The 17,543-nt window shown below is 35.7% G+C and overlaps 1 protein-coding gene across 2 annotated transcripts in view; it reads left to right on the forward strand.

The window, feature by feature from the left end:
• Positions 1-17,543, forward strand: part of STRN (striatin) — a 64,389-nt gene that overhangs the window by 23,190 nt on the left and 23,656 nt on the right. For both annotated transcript variants that reach the window (XM_086482324.1, XM_086482325.1), the window contains exons 4-7: positions 758-836; positions 2,912-3,076; positions 13,921-14,056; positions 15,765-15,900. In XM_086482324.1, coding sequence (XP_086338450.1) covers positions 758-836; positions 2,912-3,076; positions 13,921-14,056; positions 15,765-15,900 — 516 coding nt within the window. The remainder of the gene's footprint in view (positions 1-757; positions 837-2,911; positions 3,077-13,920; positions 14,057-15,764; positions 15,901-17,543) is intronic.

The raw sequence follows: 17,543 nt of genomic DNA on the forward strand, positions 1-17,543 counted from the left end.
ATAAATGTGTAGCTGTTAGTTGCCAGTGTTCAGATAGATTTCTCACCAGAATAGCAACGTAATTTTTTTGTGGATTTTTGTGGAATAAGTACTGTTGGGATACAAATTTATGGTTGTGGAAAATGTGAAAATTTTTCAACAGCTTTTCAGGTTGGAAAAATAAGCAAACAACCCCTGCTGTATTTTTTTTTTTCCTTCCACAAAACTAATACAAATATGGATGACTTTAAAGCTGATGTGAGTAGGTCTGTTTTATGTTCAACAGTCAAATATTAAGGAAATTAGTTGGACAGTAAGTTGTAAATAGAAATCACACTGCAGTTGCATTTGATATTGTTAGCATTTAAAGATGTTTGTCTTCAAACTTAAATTATGATCAGCAATTATATTGGAAGGTTAATGCAAAAATGGAACTCCAAATTGTCTATGTGATCATGTGCTCTTAAAGAAAAAAGGAGTAAGATGAGGCTTCTGGATGTGAGACAGAAGGGAAGGCACTGATGACTAGTGGAAATTGCTCTCATACGGTAGGACGTACTTGACAATCTTTATGTGTACATAGTACTACAATTATGTGCTATATGCATTTTTTTTCCTCTCATGATTGATTATTGGCACTTTGAATCTTTTATCTTGTTATGAAACCATTCCTAATCATTTTAAGACAAAACATGTTTGTCTTTTCAAGTAGATGGGCATCTTTTTAAAAAGTAGGACAAGTAAAAAAAAATGTTCATAATTAAATAATCTTTTCCAGATGAAGGGAATGAGACCGAAATTCAGCCACAACGGAACAGTCAGCTAATATGGAAACAAGGACGACAGCTGCTGAGACAGTAAGTGTTGAAAAAATGACTCAAATGCAAGGGAAAGAATCTGGTAATGAAATGTGATGTTGGTGGTATTTGATTTTTTTTTCAAGAAAAGTTAGTGTGTGTGATGAAGCTCGTTCAGCTTTTGCCCTACTTTTCCTAGTTGTTTGGGTTTTTTTGGGTTTTTTGTTTGTTTGTTTTAAAATAATATTTCAGAATTTCAGAGAAGCCTTGTCAAATCACAAACTCCTAATCTCTTTTGCTTTTCTTTCACTGAGTATATAAAACAATCTGCTTGGGAGAACAGTGGGTCATGACACTTTGCAATTCTTTTTGCAATTAAAAAACACCACCAGTAATTCTGTTAAGAGCTATGTAAAATTAAAAATAACTGGTGTTGGAGAGGGACAAGTTATATTTTGGCCTGCTCAAGGTGCAGAAAAGACTAATATCTAGAAGGTTAGACTAGAAGTATTCTAATTCTCAGTTCATCTCAATGAAGCAAGTATCTGTTAACCTAAATTGGTTTTTGAATTATTATCATAATGAGTTAATTGATTTCCAAGATATTTGGTCACATTTTTCTATGGGTTTTTTGCATTGGTTGCAACTCTTGGTTTAAATTTAAGAGGTCTCTATAATTTTTTCATACATTTGCCTCATCTTCTGTGCTGGTAGTTAGGTTCTAAGGTCTTCTAATCAGCTAGTAAAACGTTTGCTTTCTGATTTTTTTTTTTTTTAAATTTTTTTTTTTTTTTTTTTTTTTTGGTGTGTTACAGAGAATTAAATGAGAGGGGAGGGACACAGTAAGGACAGCCTGGAGCTTATATTAAAGGACCTTTTTCCAAGGAATTACAGAAAAGTTAATTTTTTTCTGTTGGGTGGCTTGTACATGCTTTTGTTTTGCAAGAGCTGAAATCTTTGCATGTATGTTGAATAAATGTAAATAAAATGGTCTTGACTTAGATCAGTGATTTTGAAGACAAGTCGTTCCTTCTCAGCACAATTCATAAACAAGCAACACAGTGCTGAATACAGGGTGTGTATTACTGACGGACTGTTTTGCATAGGTGACTTGTTTGATTTTTATATAGCCCACAGTGAGTATTTTATCTTCTAATGTGATTATGTGGAGGATATTGTTAAATAATTGGAGGAGAGTGTTCTTGCAGAAAAAGTGCATGTCCTTGACTTGTAACAGCTGTTATTGTAAAATAACATTTCCTGTCTTTAGAGTCCTCTAGAATATTGACCATTTAATCTGTCCACTGCTCATGAGAAGACAGTGCTATTAATTCCATATTCTAGAGGAAACGGCAGAGACCTATTTTAAATATATATATATGTGTATATATATATATATTTTTTTTTTTTTAACTTAAAATTATTATTTTCCCCCAGTTTCCCCTAAGGGCGATATGGCATATTGATGAAAGAGCCAACTTTAGACCCCAAAGTTTTCATAGAGGCTAGTCCAGGATTCTTGCTGCCCAGCCCATATATGCAAGATACATTAATATTTTGCAGTTCCATTGCAGGACAGGGAAAAGAAAGACAAAGATTTTATCAAACCTAATGTGTTATAAATAACAACTCTTGCTAGTAGTTACAGCTATAGAATTTGTTTTTATTCCCTGTGCTTTCTAGGTTTCTAATAATGCTTATGTAAGGAACATACCTGATACTTCTTGTAAGGCTTCATGTATAGTTTCCATGTGTTGAAGAATAAAATGGCCATGTACATATGTACATGGAACCGTGGTGATTTTTATGAGCCTGTTATAAATATTTTAATCGAAAGTGCTTTTCCATACTTTTTAGTAAATGAATGAATAACGTATTGTATAACCTCTGACTGCTAGGCGCTTTGATTTTTTTTTTTTTTTTTCCCCCTCTTTTTTTCTCAGTGACTGTAGAGGCTGGTACTACAAGAGGCAATCCCTCTGCAGCTGGTACAGAATGATTTATAAGCATATTTCATTAGCACAGCACCGTCCTTTGCTAAGCTAAGGAGTTGAAGATGAGTTTAGGGAGAACTTTTCATTTACTGTTTTGAGTGAGATGTGCATGGAAGATTAGCATGAGTTCTGTTCCTGCAGGTATCTACAAGAAGTGGGCTACACCGACACAATATTGGATGTGAAGTCAAAACGAGTACGAGCTTTATTGGGCCTCTCAAGTGATTCTTCAGAGAAGGAAAACAGAAATCAAGAACCAATGGTAAATGGCACAGAAGGCCAGATTAAAGAAAACGCAATGATTGGGTAAGCATCAAGATGACATTGTTACCTTTCTGCATAAGTGCACTTCATGGTATATAACAAATTTTGTTTAATAAGACTTCAGGATTTTCTCTCTAGTTGGAGATTAGATCAATTGTAACTAATTTTATTACATTAAGCAGCAAGTATGGAAGTAACTCTTAAGATTCACAGTTTAAAAGCACGTAAGTTTTGTTTTTTCAGGTGAATGGCAGCACAAAGTCAAATCAAGCCTCTTTGAGATATGATTGCTAAGTGGTTAGAGGTCAGTGTTGTTTCAAGTTAATGGTTTATTTGTATTGCTGGAAACTTTACTGCATCAATTACAGGCTTTACTCGTCTGGTCTGTGCTGACTGTGACATGATAATTTATATGAGAGATGGGAATTTTTGCCTGTGTGTGAAAAACAAAGTCCCTTGTTACATTCCGATTCCTGTAAGTTTTTTATTTTCCACTAATGGATATACATATGTAAATGTGACTAAAATGTAAGGTATTAATTTCTGTCTTTCAGTATTTCTAATACTAGGAAGAGTCAGGCAAGGAGTGTTAAAGCTTGTTCTACTTTTGCTTTTAAGTAATGTTGAAAACGTAAGAGTCTCTTCCATTTTCTTGTCTTTTCCATGTAGAGTTTAAAAAAAAAAAAAAAAGTTAAATCTGAGACTTGAATGTAGAGGCTTCATGAAAACAATCTGTTTGTTCTTTTTTAAGATATTGTAGTTGCAAAACTTGAAAAATACTGAAAATGGTGCAGAATTGTTTGTCTGCAATACATGAGGTAGCTGTTCTAGTAGTTTGTGCTGCATCAGCAAGCACAGCTTTCCTCAAAGACTCTCCCTATTTTTTCCTTTTCTATACTAATGTGGCAAAATTAGAGACTTTTTTTTTTTTTTTTCCCCCTAAGGTCTGTTTTTGTGACTGTGACTGTTATATGAAACAATGTCTTTTAAAAAGCCTTTGTAAAATTTCATTATACCTAGCAGATAGTTGCAGGAGATTCAGGCGAACAAGTTACATGAGGGCAGAAGTTCATTGTTACGTAACTAAATTTAATGCTGTGAGGTGGAAAATTTGAATGTGTGAGAGAACCCCCAAGCTACTAAAATATATTGTGCTGCTACATGGTTAACAAACCATGTCATTTATGTACAGCAGCTTTGTTTCTGCAGACCAAGGAATGCTTGATGGATTACAATAACAATAATTGAATTTGAGTTCAATTTCTGATGAAGGGGTCAATACTTCGCAGAAGCTCCTGTTCTTACACATTAAAATTTATTTAAATATGTTTACTTAAGTTTTGAAACAGATGGATATATTTATAAGGTAGTTATTTGATGGATGAAATGGTTGGACAGTAGTTTTGATATAGCAGTTTTGGATACGTTTGCGTTTATTTCCTAACTACTTGCTTTCTGGGTAGATCTGATGTTAGGTTTAACACTTTGTAGTCTACCCTATGGCTGAGGATATTCGCTGATGGAGAAAAGTTAGTTCCTTTCCCTTGTGATGCTGCAAGGCTGGTCAGGCTACATGCATTGAGAAACTGTTTTCATCTCATGATACATAAGATGTCAGACTGTATTAGAAAGCTTAGGGGAGCATTTTGATATATGTGTGAGAAGTGACTCCAGGGTTTTACAGTGGAAGAATTTTCCAGGAATTTTGTACGACATAGTCACATCAGTCCATATGGGTGATTTTGGGTTTGTGGATGTCTGCTGTGATCTGATAGGAAAAAGTTGGGATTTTACTAAAATTCCTTCGTCAATCTGAGTACAGGACCAGCTTTCAATGCTGTGATTCTTCTGGGTGTTTCAAGTATGCTTTCATCTTTCAGCTTTCCGTACAGGAAGCATTCAGTGGCTTTCTTCCTGGCAGAGACTGCCTGTTATTTAACAGATACTTCATTTTGTCCTATTATATATTATAAAATGTTAGACTTTGCTATTTCTGCGGCATGTGGCACTGTTCACCTCCTGCCAACTGCATCATTGCTTGCCTCCATGATTTCAAAGTGCAGCTTTATAGCAGATGGGAAATCAGAAATGAGGTAAGATGTTGTTCTCAATGAGCTTATACTTACCTGTTACCTGCCTCATCTATTGTCAACATTACTTAAACATATATAGAACAACTTCTTTTTGAAGAGTATTAGCATTGAATAGGTGACTACGATTTAAGACACATGGATGCTCCTCTTGATCCCAACTAAAATTCTTACTGAGCATTTGAAAACTTAATTCAACGCTTTTCTACCCAGTTGTCAGACTGGGAAAAATTTAGGTGACTCTGCTGAATTCTGGCTCACAGTTGAGGTAGGGGCACTCTTTGAAGCAACCTCACCAGTGCTAGGCTGCTTACTGGGAAGGTGAAAAGATTGTCAGTTCTTTTTGCAGCCTCTTGTTATTTCTAGCTTGCATGTAAAGTGAGAAGAGGATTGGGGCCACAGCAAGCTTGTATGGTTGGAAGGAGTGCGATGAGCAAGTGCTTGCAGTTTGGTAGTGGTACAGGAAGGAAAGTTAGTGAGAGATTGGAAGAACAAGAAACCAACCAAAACCTTAGTGTAATCCCAGGAAGTTTAAGGACGTATGTGTGTGTTTGCCAGGACCACAGACATTGGGAAAGTTGCAAACTAGAATGCATATGGAAGATGCTCTGTGGCTGTACGGATGCAGTGCAGCGCTTCGTAGGAGAAAGCTTTGCTGTCACTACAGAAGCCTGTGAACTGCTCAAGCCAATGCAGTTTGTGAAATTTTGTGGTTCAAAACATTTAACAAACATCCATGTCAAATACCTACTGGCAAGTCTGAGGCTAGTGGTCAGCCTGAAGGTGGTTTTAGTTACATTTGAAGAGCAGAGTGCTGGACAAAATGCAATGCATGGAAATGAATCTAGTCTAACAAGGGATACCTCTGTTAAAGTGAGAAAACGCAGCTCATAGAATATTTGATTTGTTTGATCTTGGAACAGCTGCATAGTATTGTGGACTTGTCTGAAAAACAGAAGGATAATGGATACAATGATGCATTTCAGGAACGGGAAAATGGAAGGCACATTAACTTTAAATTTCCTCAAAGGTTTATCTGTATAGCAATGTAAATTGCATAAAGAACAGATTAGCTAAACTGCCTTCTGTACAACTAAACACTAAGGTGATAAATACTAAAGAAAGTAAAAAAAAAAAAAAAAAGTATTTGATGCTTTTATGCTGCCGTATGGTTATCTCTTTAGGAGGAGAGAGGAGGTAACAGAAATAAGAAAGAAAACTTCCTTTGTTTTGACTATTGTTTATTGGTAATAGCCCAGTACTTTCTCAGTGAAATGAAAGTGGTGGAGAACAAAACAAATTAGTATTGAGAGAAATTCCAGTAAAAGAAGAGAAGAGCTGATGTACTCTCAACACAGTCTGATTTTTAGTACGCTTTTTCTGTAAGCCCATTAATCTGTGTGTACTGCTTGTTGCTGCTACTCAGCCTCCTTCAGCAATACCTCTGATCTACTTCAGACAACTTTTTTTTCTTTTTTTTTTTTTTTTTTGGAAATGCCTTTGATTGCTGTAAGGGTCAGACCTGGCATTTTTCCTCTAACCCCAGGGTTGTGTGAAATGTATACTTTGTGTTGGATAGGGAGGATATTCCTCCTGTGTGCAGCTCACTATAACTTTTACAAATTTTTGAGTTGACTGTTATACTAGAACTTGTCTGTTATGCCAGTTATACCTACTTTAACAGCCAGGGTTTGGACACTCAGTGCTGTGACATTGACAGTAAGTCGAGCCTTTTTGTTGAAAACACTGGTAAGAATGTTTGGGGTGATTATTGTGAAGTTGATGCTGTTTACTTTGGTATGTAAAAGTGTACAGTAGTTACTGTAGTGCAAATACTTAAGACAATAATATTTATTTGCAGCAGACAATATGTAACTTGAATTCTGCTAGGCTCCAGTTACTTTAGAAAAAGCCGTCTGGTCCCAATACCCCTTAGCCAAATGTTGTATGTTGTAGAGGGTTGCAGTTATATTGGAGAACTCCCCTCACCTCTTGTTTTTTAATTCTTTTGGCATAGTGATGAGCAAACTACTGTTAAAGCCAAATCAGTTTCTCTTCTTACCATTAGGTGAAGTAGCCTCAGTCTTTGTGTTACTAGCTGCTGTATCTGTGGCCAAACTTGTATTCTTACATTGCCTATGTATTTGCTAATGTACAGATCCTCTTGAAAACTTTAGCACTCAAGACATCATGTGGATTTTGAATGCATCCTGCAAGATTTTGATTCCATAAATGAAATGTTAATATAACCTGAGACACATGTAGTCCTGTTTCCACTTATTTAATGGAATTTAAAAGGGAATCTGTTTTCAGTTTCTTCAATCAGCTCACTTGCATTACAAAAGATAAGTACCACTTGGCATGACTGGACTTAAAAATAGATACTAAAATAATAACTTTATAATAATGGTTGAAATTCTTAACACTTGCAGTGAGAGGAATGGGTGCTTTCCTCCAACAAACTGAAACAGAAATGAAAGCTGACTGCAAATGTCACTTGTAGCCTTGAAAACATGAGTATTTTAAGTGTCTTCGCTTCATTATTACCTCATTTTTTAATAGCTTTGTCTTACTGACTGAAACCTAAACAGTCAAATTAGTTTACCTTCTTGAAGGTGTTTATTTGACTACCATTTGATGTGAATGGAAGCAAATATAATAAAGGAATAGAACTGGGAAGGAATGAGGGTATACCAAGCATATGTATGTATATACACATGCATATATGGTGTATATATATAAAAACAATATAGATAAATTATCTACGTTCTTCTAAGAGTTTGATCATTTAAACATAGTTCTCTGTGTTTAAATAGCCAATAGAAACTTTTTAAAGAAAAATGGTCCTGAATGATGTATCTGTCCCTCTGAAACCGATCTACTGCCTTTTTTTCTGTTGAACCATGTATGTGTTCCACTGCCTATACTTTACACGAGCAAAAAGGCATCAAACCTCGACATTTGAGAGCAAATGTAAAGACCTTTTCAAAGATTAAAATTAAACATTTTGAAGACCTTGTCATTCCAACTGACACTTCAGCAAATGAACATCTTTCTATACCAGAAGGCCTTGAATAACTTTTGCGTCTCTAAATCCTATTAACACTGACCCATGTAGTGAAAATGCTACATACTGGCTGATGAATGTTGTGTGTTGACTAGCTTATAAAATGGTTTATTTGGGAAAATATCTCCGAATTCAACAACATGAGGTAACATCTGCCATGAAAAAGATTTCCAAAGTAGTAAGCAAGACTAAAATACTAAATTACAAAAGGGAAAAAAAAAAAAATCAAAAATCTTGCCTTATTCCCTTTACTGCTGTGGTTTTTTCCACCTTTTTCCTGTTTGTCCCTGCCTCCATCTTGCAGTGGCCTAACAGGCATTTCAAAGATACCTGATTTAGGCCAGACCTGGACACTTTCAACAGATGCATTAAAGCAGAAAAAACCCAAAAAGATAAACTGAGGTTTTGTGTGAAGAAAATAGTACCAGTGGCCCACTCTCTTAATTTCATTGGCACAGATCTATGGCTTAAGGGTTTGAGGGATGCTTCTCGGAAATGTCACATAAGACTCATGGTATGGAAGGAATGGGGAGAAAGAGACAAAGAAATTGTGCTGTGGGAGAGAGAGAAGCAAAGAGAGAGGAGGTGAATGGAGAAATAATTTACAAAAGTTGCTTTGGTTCTTCAAACATTGAGTTTATTTTTTAATTTTTATTCTTTAAAAAGCTTGTTTATTTGACATTATAGTTGTCTGACTAGATTTGGCAAGAGAAGTGGCCTTTCCTTTTTAAATGGCATTCCTTCGTGATTCCATTTTGCATCCAAACCATTTTGTAAGTGTTGCTTTACAGTTGTAGTATGCTGTTTCTTGCATTGTGTGCTGTGAATTCATAAGAGATTTCAAAGGTTGTGACAGACTGTCTAGACTGTGTTAAAACATGAAATAACTAAATTCTATGGGGAATTAATAAAACTTATGAACTTGCAGTAGCACGTTTTGATAGTAGGAGGAAACTGAGCCAAAGAAAATGGCTTAAGAAAGAATATGCTAGAAAGGCTCTTTGAATGCTGGGTTACAACAGGCTTTTTCCTCTACAGGCCCCCAGAAATGTTTCTTAGCCTAAGCTTGTGTTTATTTAACTTTATTGTGGTATTTCTTCCTGCTTCTGAATTTATCAATAAAATCTGGTTTTATTTAAGATAACTTGTGTATGTCTTGGATAGAACAAACAAACCAACCCTATACTTCTTCCTTTGGGGGAGTGAGTAGGACTGAGACAGTTAATGGCCCTGTGATTGGGCAGTTCACAGGAGAAGTTTATGAGAGTTTCCCTGGTCATGACCACAGACTTGCAAGAGCTATTATCAACAAAGGAGAAGGTAATGATAGAAATATTGAATGTGTTGGTTACAAAGAAAATACATGTCTGTAATTGGCATTAGTCTAAGTTAAACTTGACTTTGCAATATGAAATGTTCTGGATCGTGTAGGGAGCAGGAAAGGTATCTATCATCAGTTTGCTGTTTTAGTTTCCGCATAACTTCCTTTCCTATAGTTTATGGTTTCTGCTTTTCACTCAGTAAGAAGCAGGATTTATATTAAGATCCTGAATATTAAATGTTGAGAACCAACTGAACACTATACATTTTGTAAAGTTGCTAATGTTTTGATGTCAGGGCCAAATGGATTTTTACACAAAATACGTGTCTTGACCCATGTCACTGTAGGGCAGAAAATGAAGAGTTGACTGTATGGCCCACTGAGGCCCAGCTTGTATTAAATTGTACATGTGGAATATCCACAAATAATATTTCTTAGATTTCATGGGAAGAGATTAGTATTATTGTATTTAGTCTTAAAGGGGCCAAGGGGTTAAGACAAATCTGAATAATTGAACAAAATACAAGCTGGGATGAGATTTTCAGGGCAGTCATAGCTGCAGATAATTCTGGCAACTTCTCCTGAGGAGAAAAATATTCCTGTGATTTAAGATTTCTGTTGCTTTAAGGGAGGTAAGTACTTCAGTTACCAGCCCATTTGTAACACGAATTTTGTGTTTTAAACAGGAAGAAGTGTCTTATCTGTGGGGATCAGAAGTTCCCTGTGTCAGGAGTAGTATTCACAAAATCTGCACGCTGCCTATCCGCTAGTAGTAAGATGGAAACCCCAGAAACAATAGTGTAGCTATACTTTACTTTCTGGCACTACTGATTGTACTTGTACGCTTGTGACAAGCAGTTAGGCCTGTTGTACTTAATCCTGTGCAGACATGAGTGGCAGGTAGTATCTCTGCCCCAAAGACTTCACTGTCTGACTGGACAAGGCTGCTGGAGAGGAGGATGCAGTGCACAGAGTTAACACTATCTCATAGAAGATGTTATATTGGTTAAATGATTTTTATTTTTTAATTTTTTTTTTTAAGTTTGGTTAGGAAGTGATAAGTCAACTGAGATGAAACCCTCAAGGAAAGAAGGCAAGGTTAAGTCCTGGGGAGAAAACCATGCAAGGGTACTGTTGCAGAGTATGATTGAGGAAGATGCAATGGGAAAGAGATTGAGAACAAGCAGCTGAGAAGCACAGGGTCGAGGAAGTCCTTCCGAAATCTGGTTGCTCTATGCTCTCTGCGTTGGCAGCTTCTGTAGCTGCTCCTACTGTCTGGGCTTTGTGGCTTGTTCTTCCCCAGCAGTTTTTCTGTATGGCTGGGGAAGAAGGACAATACAACACCTAAGTTCTTGGACTTTGAAAATTGTGTTCTGCCTTACATATGTTTTGATCCAGGACAGTCCAGTAAAGAGAAATTTTCCTTTGTGAGACTTTTTGGTTTTTTTTGTCTCCCTTTATTTGCAACAGGTCCTGAACCTTGCCGTAGTCTTGCCTCACTCATGCCTGTAATACTACAGTTCATGTATCAGTCCCTGCCTCTGCAGCACCATTCTATAGTTTTCACCCATTAATTTTTAAAGAAGTATTCTAGACTAGTATTCTAGAATGCTGACTTGTGTTTCTTTTTCCTAAAATGTAGTTTATTATACTACTCTATCTCTGAATATGTTTTTGCTGCTTCTGCTTTTTTATGTTGCTTTGTAAATGACCCTGTAAGAGAAACAAACTAAACAGATGGAAAACAATGAGACAAGCAAGCTTCAAATTGCCATCAAAGTATATAACAAAAATTAGCTAAGGCTAGACATTTTCATAAGTATGTTTTACAGTATTCCTAAGTGTTCATACTGACAGTAATATCTAAAATGCATTATGTTTATGTGCTGCTGTTTGCCTGCTTGAAGCTTCTTTTCTCTGTACAGCCTCTAAATAGTTTGAATATTCTGTCACTTCTGCTTTCTTTTTTTGGTACTTATGAATTCTTTCTTGGAAGTTGTGCACAGATAATCTTCTGTGGTACTATGCTGGCCTTGTACATTTTTGTCCTGTGCAGAAGTTTTGAAATACATGATAAACTACTGTGTTTTCCAGTGTATGAGATGCCTTTTATCACCCTATGTACATGGAGATACACAATTATGTATATATCCTGCCCACTGAAGTATGTAACAATTAATATGATAGTTGGATTTAGATCAGTTACTTTAAAAAGATACAACCTTCTCTTTTGCTTGTCACTTTAAACTTCAGTGTGAGAGCGCCTGATTTAAGATCAAATGTGTACAGAACGAAATCTAGGTATGAATTACTGTGAATACCTGTACCTGTAGAAGGATATCTGTCTCTTAATAACAAGTTCTGTTGATTAAAATTTTATAGTCTATTTTTGGTATTAGTTCATACATTGCTATTTACAGTAGCATGTCTGATAGTTGCTAATATAGATCAGCAGCCATGATGTTTTTACGTGGCAGATTTTTACACAGCAAAATACAGAGGAAAAAACAGATACAGTTATGGTCGTATGATTTAGTCCACTAAAAGTTGACCAGGGCACAAAATGTGCTGGAAATCAAGAAGTTAGCCACATGAAGCACATTACAAGTTTTGTGTTAGATTTGTGTGTTGGGAACAGCAAAATAACAGTACCATAGGATTTCTGTGAAAACATACATTATTGCTGCAGATTCATGAGTCTGCCAAAGTAGTGATTACATAAGTAAAAAGAAAACTATTACAGGTTTGTCACGGAAACAAGAGAGTCAAAATACTGCAGGAAGCAAGGCAGATTGGAAGCATGTATGAGGTTGTTCTTATCTAAGATACGGGAAAGTGAAAGGAATATTCTCAGTAGAACTGGTGACCGTGAAAACATACTGTACATCATGGTATATTATGGTGCTGTGTATATAGAATTTCTAATGGCAGGTGAAATCTTTACTGGTATTTTTGGGCCGTAAAGATGAGTAAATGAAAAAAGGCTAGAGTAGCAAATTGTCTTGATGAGATGCAGAAATATTGTGGGATATGAAGAAGCCACTTCTGCTAATTGTTGGCATGTAAGCATAGAACTGCTTGAGCAGCAACTGTGTAAAGAAGGAAGTGTGCTGCTTATCACGCCTTATTAAACACCAGAGCTTTTGCCCTTGGATGTTTCCTGTAATAAACATTTGAGAAGTGTTATGAAGAAACACTGGAGTAAGTGGGTGATGGATGGATAATCAGGTATCTACACTACAGGGACTTTAAAAGGCCTTACTATATAGGCTTGTAGTTGATTGAACCTTTTGAAATGGGTCATAGCAGAAGCAAAATGTAGCGTCAGCAAGGCATTTGCTGGTAGTAATGGTGACTGTACAAGACCATTTAGAGCTACAATTCTGAAAAGAGAGAGAGCGCCTTCTATTGTTTCAGTGGTCGTCAAAATCAAGATGACGTGCATTTAATGATGAACTGTGAAAACCAGACTACTGATTAAAGGTAAGAAAACAAAGCTTGTCTCTATTGCTGTAAAGTCGTATAAAGAACGTACAAGGCTTTACTGGAAGGAATCATTACAATTCAAATGGAATAATATTTTTTTTTCACCACTTCGTCTTTGAGGGATTGATGGAGAGGTGCGTCTTCTGTGTAGAAAACATCGTACCTGTTGTTAATTTAAGGATTGCTTTAATTTGACTTTTATGAGAGTTTTAATAACAGTTACAGTCCTGCTTCTTGGATTCTTCCTCTTCAGTTGTTAATATGACAGCCTTTATGCTTCCTGTTCTGAGGCACTGCCTGAAGTTGTGCCAGTGTAGTCGTAATCTTACCGAATCTTCATCTGTTTCCTTATTTGTTTAATATTAACATCTATGTAAACAATGTTTAGTCATCAATGACATTTTCTCATTATATTGTTTTACAGTGGCAAATTTACCATGTCTCAAAAGTTAATGAATGATAGATCTAGGGTGGGATGTTTCCCAGCAAGGTGAGCAGCATCAGATAGCAGCAGCAAAGTTCTCCTGTACCCTGATGTACATGTGGGAGGCTGACTTAGTAGCTGTAACTCATGTCCTTGTTGCTGAGGTTTTCAGTGGTGGTATATCAGTATTGATGTTGCTTTTGGGCACACATCAGATGAATGTTGCTTTAAAATGCTTTTCAAATAAAAAATGAAGTGTCTGTCCTGGTGATTGCAGCTGGATGAAGAAAAAATTGTTGCTTCTAATAAGATAGTTTATGGATAGTGTTTAGTTTTTTAATCCTCAAACATTTTAACCTGTAATAGTCCATTTTTACCTGTAGGCTTATTTTAGTCTCCTGTTGTTGGACATCATAATACAGAACAGACTGGTAATTGGAAAAGTGACTTCTTTATGATTTCTTTTGACTCATGATGGTGGTTGCTGTTGTTGTTTAGGAAACCTGAATTGACTGACTCTGCCTCTCTGCTAGAGGCTTTCAAGTTTCTTGAAAACGCAGCTGCAGACTTTAGTGATGAAGAAGATGAAGAAGATATTGAAGGAAGAGAGAAAACAATCATTGATACCGCAACAGTGAGTGGAAAAAATAATTGAAAAACTTACGAAGAACAGAAAATGTGAGATTAATGAGATGCTGTATGCAAAGTATATGACTATGTATGTACACGTGCAAATCCTTAATGCATCTTTATGATGGTCTGTCCAAGCATGTGTGCATAAGAGAAATTATATATGCATTTCTGAGTTTGTGCATACAAGTTAAGCTTTGCCATCTTTATTGCTATTGTTTCTTAAATATTTATATAAATGTATTGATATTTAAAATGACTTGTAAAAATTTTTCCTTGTAGGATACTGAACTGAAATACCACATTTCTCTTTAAATAAACACCTCTTTAAATGTGGAAGGAAGAAAAAGTATAACTGGAAAAAAATCTAACGTGGTTAATAACCTTATTTTTTGTTCACTCGAATACCTGAAAGTTTCTCATGATCTATACTTTACTGTATGATTTGGTCATATGATCACATTAGATACATACAGTCAGTACTCAATGTTATCCTCCTCTTTTCAAAATTAATATTTATTCAATGAGTTGTGTTTCCTAAAAATCGAAACAGATAAGAGCTATGATGGATGTGATTGTTTCTATGATCAATTTTAAGAATGAACACTTAAAAACCCAGCAGTTTTAAAAAGAACCTTTGTAAACTTGTTCCTGTCATCCATGGGCTGTGAACTCATGTCTGAGACTCTTCTGTCAAATCACCTGTAATACAGTGTGTTCAATAAGCCTGCTGAAGGATTGAAGCTTGAAGTTTAGAATTGCTTCAGGTTTTGAAATTGGCTCATTGTGTTTAGAGGTAACAGTCATTCATCCTCATAAACTATGGGAAGTTGGTCTAGGTATTGAAGTCTTTTCAGACTGACCCTCAGCAAGGTTCCAAGTTGAGGTATTGTGATGAATGTAATTTTTGTTTTTCTGTAGAAGTAAAATTTGTGCTGCATATTTCATGTATCATGGCATCAGCTCACTTGTTAGTCAAATAACTGTAAAGCATCTAGTCCATTTTGATTATTGAGGGAAAAGTAAATTTATTGCAGAAAGTGTACAGTGAGGTCCTTCATTAAAACATGTATTTTTTCCTTTTACCAAAATTTGGTTTATTTTTTTTCCCCCAAATTAACTTTTTAATTTGAAAAGGGAAATGCAGTTTAAACATAGAATTACTCTGTTTAATATCTGAGGAAGTATTCAGGATGGAATGATTTTTGCCAAATATAAGCAAACTAGCTCTTGTGAGTTGTGTTTTTTTTTTTTTTCTAGACTTGTCTTTTGGTCCACATGTAGAGTGATTTCAGAGGTGAGAGTTAAAAACGCTGTTTTCAGAGCAGCAGAGTGAGTTTGGTTTTGCTAAAGACCTTTCTACAGCATTCCAGGTTTTTTGTTTCTGAGTTTTGTCCGTTGTTTCTTTTTAATCTCTATTAAGAGAAAGTTTATTCTTTTCTGGTGTTAAGAAAAAATAGTACTGGTCTAGGTCATTATCAAATGATTGATTATTTGTGGTCACAGGAAGAAAGATCTACAGACAAATTTCATTTCGACTGAGAAATTCAAATAAAGTCTGTATGATTATTCCAGATTTGCTTATTAATGTATATCTTTCTGCTTCTTCAACTTCCTGTTAGGATTTTGCATAGAAGACAAGACAGTACTACTCAGTATAAAGATGTGTATAAGTTAATTCAACGTGTTTTCTCTCCTTCCTAACCTTTCAGATTGTAAGGAAAAGAGTGCTATCTGACAGCAGTGAAGACAGAGATACAGAAGAAGCTTTGAAAGAGTTTGACTTTTTGGTTACCTCAGATGAAGGTGATGGGGAATCAAGAAGTTCAGGAGATGGAACAGACTGGGGTAAGGCAATGTAATGAATTGTACCAGGACAAAAAAAAATTGTGCTAGTATTGTGAATGATTGATTGATTGAGATCTCTCTCATGATCACAGCACCTTTTGAGTATTCCTATGGTAAATAATTGACAGGCTGAAGTCCTTTTCACATGATATTTTCATTTTTCTGTATACTGCATTAATGTAAGGATTCTTCAAGGTTTATGCTTCTGGTCATTGTCTTTTTCCTTTAATAATAAGGTAGATAGAATTTTAATTTTATGAGTAGAATTTCAATGTGTTTTTCCAGTGACCCATGCTAATAAAGGGCTATGATAAAGCTGTATTTTGCAATTATGACGTGAAAGTTACTTTGTTGTCTTTGCTTTCTCCCACTTTGATACAGAGAGTAATGTGAGTCATAAAGACTTAATTAGTTATACTCTTATTGGGTGTTAGCAATTTGGGCAATATGAACTATTGAGTAGCTCAAATTTTCTTTTATATTTTATCAGAAGAATATATCTTTAAACCCCCTAGTCAGAGAGAGACATTGCACAAACTATTCTCTGTCCTTTGAGGTTTGTGTCCTGCAACCCAGAATGCCAGCATCCACTTTACCTTGACATAATTATTCTGCGTAAACCCACTGCATAGGGAAGGGAAGAAGAAATAGAACTGGTTAAATATTTTAATGGGTAGTTGTTTTCTCCTTAAGCTGCTCTGGAAAGTCTTAAGCATAAGTGGATACAGAGCAAGCTATGAAAGATGAATGGAATATAATTGAGCTTTATAATAGAACTGAAACCTGGATAGACAAATAAGCCATGGTAGCTATGTGTCTCACATGAGCTAGCAGCTCCGAGATGCTGTATTTCACTGAAGCCATGTCCAACTCCTGGTTGCACTCCAAATTATTGTTCTGCTTGAGAGGATGAGTCTCAATTGATAGATACAGCAATTAGTCTGTTCACCAAACAAATTTAGGAATGTTTTCCTTTTTTACGAAAAATATTAGGTTGTTCTAATGCTTCTCTTTAACGTTAAAATTTTATCCATTTGTGCTTGCTAAGTGTAGCTATTGCTTGTGTCACTGAAGAGTTTTTTGTTCTCAAATTCACACTTCTGCTTTGCTTTTACTTTTGTTGGTGATAGCTGAGTACAAATGAGTGAAAGTCTGACATTAAAAATAAATTGTCATGGAAAGTAGTAGTTTCATTTTTAGATATATTAAGGTGTGGTTTTGAGTTAATAGAGATTCATGGTTTTCGATTACTTGTTTCACAACCTCTGTCTTTTATGTTAACTGTATAAGAATAAGCTTCTTCAGGGAATTGCCATTATGAATCACTTATGTTAATGTGGCTTAAGTGAAACTGTTAAATGTAGCATAGCAGAGTGATGTTGTATAGCAAAGATAGAAGCAAACAGAGGAAGTCCTTTCTTCATTTTGGATCCCAAGTATTGCTGATCAGTTACAGTAATTTGTTGAACCCATTTGGCTTGAAAGGTCTTCAGAAGTGTTCAGGTAATTTTTAAACTGTAAAGCACTTGCACACTAGTAACTGTTCAGGATCCACTTGTGAAGTAGTACAGAACCTGTGGGACATGCAGGAAGCATCCTGGGACAGCCTGTAGAAAATTAATGTATTAAGCATTTTCCTGGCA

The sequence above is a fragment of the Leptosomus discolor genome, chromosome 2, assembly GCF_034619465.1.
Source record: "Leptosomus discolor isolate bLepDis1 chromosome 2, bLepDis1.hap2, whole genome shotgun sequence".
NCBI classification, from domain to species: Eukaryota; Metazoa; Chordata; class Aves; order Leptosomiformes; family Leptosomidae; genus Leptosomus; species Leptosomus discolor.